This window comes from Taurulus bubalis (assembly GCF_910589615.1).
Source record: "Taurulus bubalis genome assembly, chromosome: 17".
NCBI classification, from domain to species: Eukaryota; Metazoa; Chordata; class Actinopteri; order Perciformes; family Cottidae; genus Taurulus; species Taurulus bubalis.
Window position 1 is genome coordinate 3,554,250 of NC_136605.1, and position 12,673 is coordinate 3,566,922.

A 12,673-nucleotide genomic window follows, 5' to 3' on the forward strand; every position below is an offset into this window, starting at 1 on the left:
CCAACTGACAGGCTGCTGTGACTTCTGCCACATATTGCTCATTTGTCAGGGACTTTAAAATAAAAAGGATAAGGTTAGTGTTCACTAATCTCATGCGTTAATAATCTCTGACTTCCTGTCTGTGGCTCTCAGCTCATTGGCTCCTAGTGAAGATCTCTCTTTAAACACCTCACAAGTTTATAGTTCCATTCTGTGAAACGGCTCAGTGATTTCTAACCCTGGTCGCTGTAGTTTTTACTTTTGTTGGGGACTATTTTCAGCGGCGAATTAATCCACTTTTGGCGCTCCAGTGAGTTTTTGTTCAGTTGTGATTGAGTCAAAATAAACTGTGTGTGTGTGTGTGTGTGTGTTGGTGGTAATAAAGGAACGTGTGCAACACAAGAGGCTCACTGGTGTGTTTTCAATGGAGCTATGGCTCTGAGGTTAGATGGGCTTTCTGTAAATGTTGAAGTGACAACATGCACTACCCTTCCTCACGTCCTCACGGTCCTGGCCTCTTTGGTGAGTAAACAGACATTATTTTGTGCGATTCCATCTTTAACATGTAGCTGGGGGGCAAAACAGTGTTGATCCTGTTTGTCCCTCATGATCTCTGAGATCTCAAACGGTACAGTTACTGTTACAGTTTTCTAATACGACTCATGTGACAATTAAAACATATATTTTTTTTTCAGGCTCCATTTTTTGCTGCTTGCTGTGCCTATTATTTTTCTTTTTACACATTGCAACCTGTAAACCCTTTACTTTCGAGCCCTGAAAGGTGAAGATATTTCTCATGAACAGAAAATAGCATTATAACCTCATCATACATAGCATTAGCATTATTACCTCATTATTATCTCATCATACATAGCATTAGCATTATTACCTCATTATTATCTCATCATACATAGCATTAGCATTATTACCTCATCATACATAGCATTAGCATTATTACCTCATTATTACCTCATCATACAACGATGCATACAGCAAAGACAAAAACACGTCATTTTCAAGTATATGAAACTACCACTTGGTATAGTATAATGTATAGTACTACATCCCATGCAGTAATATCAAGAGGAGGACAACAAGAAATGAACATTAATCCATTTGCATTACCCAAGGCAGCCCTTTGACTTGTTCACACACACACACGCACACACACACTGCCATCGACGTATGTTTTCATGTCACCTTCTACTCCACTACATTTCACAGGGAAATATTGAACTTTTCCCTGCAATACTTTTAATAACTTCACAGATGGATATTTTCCAGAAAGATATGACGCACTGTTTTAAATGAACCTCGCTGAGCTGCAGTGACTAGTCAACAAGAGTTGAATCGATATAATTAATTTGCTCCTCGCAGAGCCACCAGACTGCAGTCAAGATGAGCCATTTTTACATCCATGACTAAAAACTAAATAAAACTTCTCGGTTACAACAACACGGTGTGAAATGAGTCCATCGCCTATTTGAACAGTTCGCCTGCGTTTCAAAAGCCTGCGTGTGCGTGCTACGTTTGGTGGGAAAGGGGAATCCCAGGCCAGCGTCTGAGCGTGTGACTCGTCATACTCAACAGTGGACCTGAAGCCTCAAAGGGAAACTTGACTTTAGTTGGAACCATTTTTCCCCATCAAGCCTCCGAACTCTCAAATCTACCGCACTTTAGATTTGGAACTTAAACTTTCCTTCATTCATCATTTACATGCAGGTACGTACATGAAAAGATGTCTTTTGAGATGTTCACTGGTCGGAATTCAAGAAAACCTTCAAACTTCTTCAATTCCCATTATGTGGACCATTTATAGCCTCCAAACAAATGTCATTACAATTCCTGGTTTTAGTTTCCGATATTAGTCCCAGTTCAAGTTTAAGGAAAAGTACTTTTTGTTGTTGTTATTATTATTACACAAATATTGCATCCTATGTGGTTATTTGAACTTTGGCTACCCTCACCAGTGTGTGTGTGTGTGTGTGTGTGTGTGTGTGTGTGTGTGCTTGGAGAAAGAAAGAAAGGTCGTTCAAGCCATCTCAGAACAAGGGAAAGAGAGAGGGTGATAACTGAGGCCGTAAACTGAATCTGTTGCAGCTTTAAAGCGAGGCTGCACTGAATTATTGTGTTATTGACCGTATAATAAGAATGTAATAAACCTATACCATAAAAAAGAAGCTGTCAAGATCCACCCTGATGTCTGAACCAGTGTTCCTGTTCTTCAGACGGATATGGGCCATGTCGCCTAATAAAGATGTTGCGGTGATTATGACTTGTGTCATGCTTCTAGTTCCAACGCTGGATATGATAATGAGACTAATTTGTGACTAACTGTATGGTGTAGCGTTTCATCCATTTGTGGAATTTGATCCGCTGTGTCTCAAAAATATGTGTTTTAAGGGCAAATAAGCATCTATGGGGTTAAAGAAGTTCATTAATCATAGTTAAAAAAAAAAGAAAAAAAAAACACTACTTAACCAAATAAATTCAATTTGAGTTTTTAAATGTGTACACACACACACACACACACACACACACACACACACACACACACACACACACACACACACACACCAAGAGTGCCACGTTGGCCTCGCCGGCGTGTGCAGTTTGCTTACAAAGTCTAAAGGGTCTCCCGCACAGAGGAAGATAAACCTTTGCGGAACCCAACTCCAGCCTTGACGCAACTTATACCGTGCGTGAGATAGGCGCGCGCACAGAGCGCCAAAAGGGAACCACAGCCAAACTCTGCTGCGTGCGTGTGCGCGCGCGTGTGGGGGTTGGGTTGGTTAGAGGCAGGCCTGTGAATCAGTAACTGCCTCCATTTTGAAAAAAACAAAGTCTCCATCCACATGTGTGTGTGTGTGTGTGGCGCTGTAGCCCAGCAACTGCGCCACACTATGATTTCGCCTGCGCCACAAACAAGAAAAATATGAAGAAAAAAGCCTCGGCTGAAACTGAAGCTAACGAGCCGGTGATACTTTGTTTCGCTCTGGCAACAATGTAGCAAAGTGTTGCGCAGAGGCTGCAGCAGCGGGGCCCTTCGTGGCCCCCGGGGCAGAATGGGGCCCTGGACCTTTTGTTCCCGCGAGGTTCACCATAGGTCACTTATGTAACATCATGACGAAGAACTTATTACCACGCATCATATCTACAGGCTGGGAGCGGCACGCGAGGCTGCGAGGCTAAAGGATTAGCAGGCGGTGCTTAGTTATTTAAATATGGCCGGTTCTCCCACCCGGGCCTTGAGATATTTAAGTCCGGCCAAAGTGAGTCAAGGCACCGTAACCGGCTCGGAGCTTCCACCGCTGTGCCCCGCCTCTCTGAAGCCTAATCTTTGCCGCACGCGGCCGCGTCGCGTTGCATTGAAATGACCCAGCAGCAGCAGCGCGGCACACAACCTTCACCGCGCGCGCACGAGTACAGTACGGAATTAAAGGGATGGTGGGAGGGGAGTGGGGGGTTTCACGCGCGTGCGTGCACACACGCGCTCATCTGGTGAATACCCCCTATGATGAGAAGGGGGTGCCCCCTCCCTCCTCCTCTTCCTACTCCAAATATACCACGTGGTTTCCTCTTTGCAAACAAAAAAGGAAAAAAAAACGCGAATAGAGTCGGCGGAGGGGCGGTGTCACCCCGCTGGAGAGAGAGAGAGAGAGAGAGAGAGAGAGAGAGAGAGAGAGAGAGAGAGAGAGAGAGAGAGAGAGAGAGAGAGAGAGAGAGAGAGAGAATATTTTTCCCGACCCGATCCCGCCATAGTTTTCCCCCACTCCTCCACATAGACATCACCAGACCCTCCCGGTAAATCTCCTCCTGCACCGCGCGACCGAGAGGCTGAAGGCTGCTGCTGTATCCGTCTGCTGGGGCAGTCTCCTCCAACTGGATTTACGGCGAATTCAACGTTACCATCTGTTTTTACACTTTTTTTCTATTTTTTTTGCTGCAGGAGAATTAACACTTTTTTTTTTTAGACATTCTTTCCCGTCTCGTGTGATTTCCACTCGCGGTTAGTGTGGCAATTTCTTGTTGCGCTTTTTCGAAGATAAACTTTTTTTTTTGCTGGCTTCAATTTCCGTTATTCCGGGCTTTGTTTTTGTTTGTTTTTCGTTTTTGGGGACTTGGGGAAAAACAATTACCACCATGCACAAGCTATACATTGGGAATCTAAGCGACAGCGTGACTGCCGAGGACTTGGGGAAAACCTTTGACGAACACAAGATCCCGTACTCCGGACAGTTTCTCATGAAAACCGGCTATGCTTTTGTGGATTGTCCGGACGACCAGTGGGCCATGAAGGCTATCGAGACGTTTTCCGGTGAGTAAATGTGCACTGCTGGCCGCCTTCCACCTCCTAGTTTAATTCCATTCATTCTAACGGGAGCGGCGCGCGCCGGTGAGCCGTTACGCGCACACCTTCCGCGGTGCGCCTCCGCGCTCCGTCCGCTCGAACACGCCGGATAAAAATACATTCACACAATTATTGTATTGACGCTAGCTTAATGGCGTCTGGTGAGCCATACGCCCGGGGGAGCCATTCAACTTTTGTAGGGGGGGGGGGGGAGAGACACACACACACACACGCACACAACACACACACACGTATCGTTAGTAAACGTAGCCTCAAGCTAAATCCGGAGCCAACGTAAAGCACGAGCCTACTTCACAATATTGCTACTAAAAAACATAATAATACTTATAATGCCGTGATGATTGTGGCTCGTGCGTTTCAGACTAGTGTGCGCATGTGAGTGGCATTTTAATGTATTGCACGCGCAGCGTTGGCCCGAGTGACTCCTGTGATGTAGTAATGAAGCCTCGCTGCTCCCCTCCCCCTTTGAGCCGACAGTCCACTGTGACAAAGATAGAAACGACATCTACCACCGAGTGGGCTACTCACAGAAACGGACCTCACACCACCAACGAGTGAGCTCCATCATTGTGAAAGCCAAGCAACAAGGTCGCCATGTCAGCAGCCCCTTTTCTTCTTCTTCTTCTTCTTCTTCTTCTTCTTCTACTAGAGTCCACGAAACACCCGAACTCCCCAAAATAGCATGTTGACTTTAAATGAGACAAAGCCAGTCAGAGAGAACAATTAATATTCGTATGGTTGTCATACTGTATCTCTCATGGGTCTTTAGTGGCTCATTGTTGGACACAAGTGACGTGCCGACACAATTCACTTGCTCCATGACTTTTTATTTTATTTGATTAAGTCGGCCCTTTTTGACCCCCTCACCCTTTCTTTGTAGTTCCTTTTGAAAATCCGCGGGTTTGAACAAAAAAGTTAGCTGTTAGCTGTGGACCCTGAATGCACCACATCTCCCCAATAGGCCTCCAGGCAGCTGTACCCCGTTAGCATGAAGCCGCAGTGTGAGTTCTGAACCCCCTGTTATTATTTTTCAGGTAAAGTGGAACTTCAAGGGAAACGTATTGAGGTCGAGCACTCCGTCCCCAAGAAGCAAAGGTAAACAACAATTATCATTACACCCCTCCTCCAAGACCACTGTCATGGGTTGCTTCACCTTTGCCCAAACTCTTTCTTCCATTGAGTCATAAAGTAGACCCTAACATTACTATGTCTGCCTGCACTGAAAGCCGTTGGAGGTCTGGTGTGTGTGTGTGTGTGTGTGTTTTGTGTGGTGTTACTGTGGAGCCTCAACTTTGTCGGCCATTGCTGTGAATCTGGACTGTGACAGCTTTAGCTGGCGGTGTTTTTCACTTAATTTGAAACTGCTGGTGTTGGTAAAGCAGTGAGTGAAGCCATAGAAGGCCTTTACAGATAGTATGCTTCGCAAAGTCATCACATAAAGCTATAAGTACCCCCTTAAAGGCCTTTCCTGCAGCTCCACTTCTATCTGACAGGGTTTTAAAATACACGATATGTGTGTGTGTGTGTGTGTGTGTGTGTGTGTAGTAATGTCCAGCAGCTTTTAAAAAAACTCTTGAGCTTGGAGCTCTGTCTATTTAATTGTGCACATATATAATGTTATTGCATATAGCGTTTTTTTTGTGGCAAAATTGTCGAATAATTTAAATAACTGTTGTGCTACAATTCCTTCTGACGGATTCACGTGAACGCAATCAGATAATTACCGTATTTATTTGATGTTGTTTTTTTTGTGAAAGTGGACTTGGTCAAATATATCCAGCCAAAATGTAAATGTAGAGGTTTTATGTGACTTAACGAAGTCCTAATTGTTTCAATAATGTTGAATACAGGAGCAGGAACGTTCTGCTGAATCTCATTAGTTTCCTGCAAAAACGCTCTGTGCATTTTGAGTTTGTTGATTTTTATAATTGTAATATTGTTCAATATTATTTAGAGATTTATTTTGCTTTGCTTTTGTAGCCTGCTGTGAAGTTTAACACTGGTCAGTGGTGCTGATTTGTTTGCATAAGAAAAAAAAGAAGCCACTTGATTATTGTCGTGCCTTTTAATGAACACAACGGACCTGTAGCTCAGGACGAGCTCGGCCCAAGAGGATAAACTGGGCTCCATTGTGGGTCAGCTGCTCTCTGCTAAGAGCCAGACTTGACCTGCTTTAAAAAAGTATTATGGAATTCGCCTATAGACCGTCGTCCATGCCTGTAACCTTTGGCACAGATACGAGGTGAGCAGTGAGCACAGTTGTCCATGTTCCGCCATTTGCCCTCACGTGTGCGCGCGGGCGCGCGTACTTGTGTGTGTGTGTGTCTCATGGACCCCCCCCCCCAAAAAAAAATAACCGCCATTGAAAGTGGATTTAAATACGTTTTATTCATTGTCTTGTAATGCATTTATTTTGTGGAACATCTCCTGTGCTCAGTATGCGCGTGAAATTGGCCAAATATTTTAACTAGATCAGTCTTTTTGGGGGAGGAGGTGTGCCCGCAGTAAAATAAATAAATGCATAAGCAAGAAATGTGGCAACATTGCTGCGACACAAACACGTTGTAACAGTGTGGTCCTTTCTTTATTGTGTGGACGCATGACGTGAGGCTGAAATGTCAGTTATAGTCAAACAGGCCTCTCGCCATGTTGGTTTCCCCAAGCATGGCGAGTGGGGCTGCGCTCCTCTAATCTCCAGCGGGTGGGCAAATAATTCTGTTTGTGCCCCACGTCCGCCTCGGCGGTAACCTTGAGGAGCCATAGTGATAACGTGTGTGTGTGGAGCTGGGGGCCTTCCGTGGGCTCCTCGACACGTGGTGCATCCACGCAGAGGGGAGTCACTCCACGTCAGGCAGTGAGGGGCAAAATGGCGAAGCTCTGAATGAAGCAGAACTGCTGTGTTTTCTTCTTCTTCTTCTCAAACTGGGTTGTAGTTTCCGCCGGATGGTCCTGTCTAGCACAGCGTGGTCCTGTTCGCGTTGATGACGCGTTGCAGTGTTGAAACGAATGCCGCACGAGCTGATTGTTTAACCGTTAGAAGCCGTTTTTAAAATGGCCGTTCGTAAACTCAACAAGCGAGAGATCCAAATTATGTATTGTTTTGCCTTTTTGAATTATCGCGTTAAAATATTTATGTTAAACTAACGGCCGAGCTTCAGAGTTTGTGTGACGTTTGAGTGACACAACAACACGTATTCAGTGAACGTTGAGCACGTCCCACTTGTTAAAACAGCAGCAGTGGCGGTTAATTGAGGAACGTTAGATTGGGCAAACGGGCGTTTTTTGTTGTTTTTGAGGCCATGTTTAAGATAGGTGGTAAATAGAGAAACATATGAATATATATTTTATTTTTTCCCCATAAAACTATTGCGACTCTTTCATATCATGTGACTCCTTTCCCTTGAATCCAATTCTGAAACTATGCTCTCTCTGTGTGTGTGTGTGTGTGTGTGTGTGTGTGTGTGTGTGTGTGTGTGTGTGTGTGTAGTGGTGTATGGCTCTATAGTCATTACTTTCCCTACATTTGCTTAAATGACACCATGTGATATCCAGGGTTGCCAGTTCTTCCAATTCACTCCCAAAAAAAGACAAACCTGTGTAAAACGCATCATAAGCGTGACAAAGCTTCATACCTGCATCAAATAATTAAAGATAAAAAGGATAAATAGGTGCAACCACATTCCCCATGTCAATGTCGTTGATGATAACGTAGGCAGCCCTCCCTAAAGACGGTTGAATTTAAAATCTCTCAAATTAAATGCGTGGGCTCGACTGAAATTGGAAAACTGGATTCAACGTACGTGTTGTTAACTATAAACTGGCGGCCTGTTTGGTAATATTTGTAAACACCATTGTCCAATCCTCGCTGCAATGTTGGAAAAACCTCCCAGATTTCACCTGCGTCATCAAAGAGTCAGCGGAAACCAATCTGGCAACTCTGCTGATATCTGGCCATGGAGCTCCTCTGACATGGAACCTCAATGAAGGTGTGCGTGGGAGGAGGAGGGTATTCAGAGGGAACAAGCGCTTCATGTGAGGCGTGGGGGGTCAGTGCTGTAACAGGAAGTTGGAGGGTTGAATTCCTCCCTTCCATTCTATAGGTGTTTGTGCAGAGCCCTATAGGCTGCAGGGGGAGACGCCCATGCAACAGCATCGTAGACACGTCTGCCTGAATCAAAGATGACTGCCGTTAGATGGAGACGGAAGGGTTTTCTATTTCAGGGGGCCCGTCGTAATATTCCTCATGAAGTTGATTGAAATTTGTGTCAGGCTGGGGTCAGTGAGAGGAGGAGGAGAGAATACTGTGTGTGTGTGTGTGTGTGGGGGTTGTATGAGTGTGTGTGTTGGGGGCGGGGGTCGCTCAGAGGGAACAAGCCATCCTCTGGAGAGGCTAAACGTATAGAAAGATAGAAAGGCTGCAGCGAGTGTAAACCGAAACCTCCGACGGCAGTAACGCCCACCGAAATCACTGAAACTCCTGCTTCTGAAGGATGAGCGACGAGCAGAGCTGCCTGCGTGCTGTCCATGTGAAGCGTGTCTTTGCATTTTTGATTTAAGAAAATATAAAAGCGCTATCAAAACAGTCGCAGTAGACAAAGGCGCATGAAAACGCCTTGTTATTCAATGTATTTAAGGCCAGAAATCACACATTATTCCTGGTAAAAGCAAAATCTTACATTCTATTTTTTCTATTGGAATTATTTTAATACATATTTTTACACCTATTTTACATCAGATTAGCGTTAATAATTGTTTCTTTTAAAACTGCATAGTATTTCTTATTTTCATCACCCGCCCTGATGATCGTGTGCCGTTCCCAGAGTTGATTGTACGTTGACCATGCGCTCACTGCGGTGTTTGCTCGTGTAAAGATGTCACAGGGTGTTTAGCTCTACTGTGGCAAAGTGTGATCTTTTTTAATTGGAGTACAGTTTTTATCTTCACCTTGCTTCCCGCTAAAATCTGCGTATTTGCTTGAGGACTGTGTGCAGTTGGCTCACTGCCCACGTTTGCAGGTCTACCTGTTGTCGGAGTGTGAAGTTGAATCGGCTCCATGTTAGAAGGCCGTCCCCCGGGTGCACAATGATCTACCTTCAGTGTTGTATTGACACTGAAGGCTGCAGCTCCACTTTCATTCACAATGCTCTCGAATGACACGCGGGGCTTAACGTGGACTTACCTGGGCACCCTTCTTTTTGGGGACGTTTCCATAAGGCCGGATCTATAACGGCTCTACCTATATGCACACACGTGTGCTATTTATTCGCTCTAAAACACGGAATGATTTGATATCTACTGTGGTGGAGTTTTGGAGGTCTAACAAACCCCAAAATCAAGTAACCTCACTAACATGCTAGTTCTTGGGTTCATTAATGGAAACATTTTTGATACATTTTTAAAAGAAAATTCAAGGAAAATCTAAATATTTTAAGGAAAACATTTGTTGGTTTTATTTTTCATATATGTATGTACTACCTATCATCATTAATAGTTTGATATGCGGCTCTGGTTCTATGCTAAGAATGTTCCTGTTGTTGTATTTCATAAAACTGTCCAGCATCTTAAGCGGCCGCATGCAAACACTTCTATCGCATCGCTCCTCGTGTGTCGTACTTCTAACTGTGCGTAGGCTCGTACGGAAACACTTTATTTCATAAATCTGAGTGTAAGAGAGGAAGAAAGAAAGTCTGAACCTTTCCCTCTCATCCCGTTCTATCGATGCTCATTTGTTATCCATAAACCCTTTTAGTGTACAGATGGAAACACGGTTATGTTTCTGCCCTCTCACTCAATCCATCCGTAAATCAAAGTTCATCACAAACCCGAAATGACGCCCACTCACTCTGTCTTTTTCGTTAGTCGTGATCCACTTTGTCGTCAAAGTTCTCTGCCTCTCTCTCCAAGTCGATTAGAAACTTTAATTCACATTTTTTATGGCCTCTAGACAGCCTGGCGTCAGCGCTGCACATCAGCCCGGTGAAAAGTGTATAGCTGTATACTTTTCAACAAATACTTTTCAACAAATAAATACTGAAACCTCACGTGTATACGTGAGGTTTCAGTATTTATTTGTTTATTGTGCAGGGACAATACACACTAATCAACAGTAACACTGAGTGAGCCAGAGAGGCTGTCCCTGGACACATTATTTTATGGCAGCCTGAAAGTACAAAATTTCAATAACACAATGCAACTAAGATTCACCGATAGACAGACAGTAACGTATAGACAGAACTAATTTACATCAAAGCAAAAAGTGTACCTTGCAGTATAAGCACGTATAAAACACTGGAGGCACATGAAATACATCAACACTAAACAAGGCCAATGCACATGTACAAAGGATAAGCAGGTGTCACGGAGAGGACAAGTCGCACACTTCCTGTTTGCCACTTTTCAAAAAGGCAGTACAGAGGCTCTCGTGACGTGTGTGTTCTGCGTGACGTGTGTGTTCTGCGTGACGTGTGTGTTCTGCGTGACGTGTGTGTTCTGCACACGTCACGCAGAACCGTCCGCGATCGCCCGACGCCGACATCTGTGTGGTTTCGCAAACATCATTGCATCTTCGTTTTTTTTTTTTTTTTGCACCGAAATGTACCGTCTGTAGGAACGAATGCTATTTTTACTTGAAGGCAGAATCTTTTTAATTGTTTTGTTCACACAGTTTGGAATTCCTCTTTCCCAGTGTATCCTCTAAACCTCAAAGTCTCATGAATCTTTAACTGTGCAGATGTTACGAATATATATATATATATATATATATATATATATATATATATATATATATATATATATATATATATATATATGCCCCTTTTTTTCCTTTGCTGCAACTTAAAAATGCATCCCAAACACAGAGCAGCAGCAGCAGCACGCCATGGTTAGTCTTTTCCTCTCATGGCCGGCGAGGAGGGGTGGGCGGAGGGAGCGAGGGGGTGCGACCAATCGCCGGGCGGCAGCACCTCCGAGGGAGGCGGTCGCTCGGCCAGAGAGAGAGAGAGAGAGAGAGCAGCGACAGGTCCTCCCCTCCCTCCCTCCCTCGCTGCTGCGCTCACACACAGGCCTGCTCTGGTTCAATCTCTCTCTCTCTGTTCATACTGTCAGAGTCCCCCCCCCCCTCTGGTACAGTATGTCCGGCCCACACTCTTGTCGACGTGTTCTCTGCACCATCCCGAGAACGAGTGACAGCGAGGCGGACGGAGTGACAGAAACATTCGCACGTGTTCTTACATTTTTGACGTCTCTAGCGCTGGAGTTTGTAATCTGATTACACGGCCTGCCGCTGCTCTACGCGTTTGTGTAGCGGCGTGCCCGTGGCCAGCTGTGCGTATTCTGCCGTTTGGTTGCATGTCCCCTGTATCGGTTAGTTTCTGTGATGACTGAATAGTGGAAAAAGACACTGGGTGGATCAGCTCTGGTAGAAGATCTTGTGTTTTTGTCCCGCTTGTAATTGAGCAGTTTGCAGTGTGAACGCAAAACTATAGAGCTGTGCTCACTCCCTCACCAACGGCGTTCCTGTGCTTGTCGAGCTTTAGTGGACCGGCGGTGAGGCTTCAGTCTGACTGTAGTGACATCAGATGGGTACCCTGTCCTGTGTGGAGGATGGATTCCCAACTTTTTGGCATTTGCCACATTTAACAAAATGGCATGAGGCCAGTAAATAATTAAACAAACATTTTTCCAGTTGCAATCTTTCAGTTCCCTGTATGGACCCTCAGCTTGACTGTGCATCGGGAAATAAGCAGGCAAATACATTGTTATGACTAAAAACTAAATATAATATAATATCCTTTTTAGAAAAACTAAACTGAGCTGATATTGCCTGGTTAAAAAAAAAAGAAACATTAGTTTTTTTAGTTAGTTTTCTTTCAAGTAGATTCCCGTGTCAATGAGATGGAGGCTTGTTATTTCACGGTTTTGAATGAGGAAATGGTGGGCGGGGCCACCGGGCTGAAAGAGTCTCGCTTGTTTATGTTGTCACAGCGACAAAGCTAAAACGACAACCAGGAAGTGACCCTTTGTTATGTCTCCTAAAGGACACACAATCTGTGGAAACACAAAGAGAAGAAGACTTGGGAGAAGATGCCCGCTTCATTGACTGATCGGTTCATTCTGCTTTGAAGAGGTTGCATTGTGGGAAATGTAGGATCCAGTTGTTTTGGAGCTTGACGAGGCACGAATAGTCCTGGAGAGCTATGAAAAAAACAACGTATAACCGAAAATGAACATGGTCCAACATGAGCACAAAGAAAAATGAAAAAAAAATTAGATCATCCAACTTAATCAAAGATAAAGTTAAAGGAATAACATAACGACAAAGGC

At 44.4% G+C, this 12,673-nt stretch overlaps 1 protein-coding gene across 1 annotated transcript in view; it reads left to right on the forward strand.

The window, feature by feature from the left end:
• Positions 1 to 4,122: 4,122 nt before the first annotated feature.
• The window catches only part of LOC306749749 (insulin-like growth factor 2 mRNA-binding protein 1), a gene marked incomplete at both ends in the record, with an annotated part of 42,708 nt that continues 34,157 nt past the window's right edge, over positions 4,123 to 12,673 (forward strand). Inside the window, 2 exons of the mRNA XM_079233071.1 lie at positions 4,123 to 4,297; positions 5,386 to 5,446. Coding sequence (XP_079089197.1) covers positions 4,123 to 4,297; positions 5,386 to 5,446 — 236 coding nt within the window. The remainder of the gene's footprint in view (positions 4,298 to 5,385; positions 5,447 to 12,673) is intronic.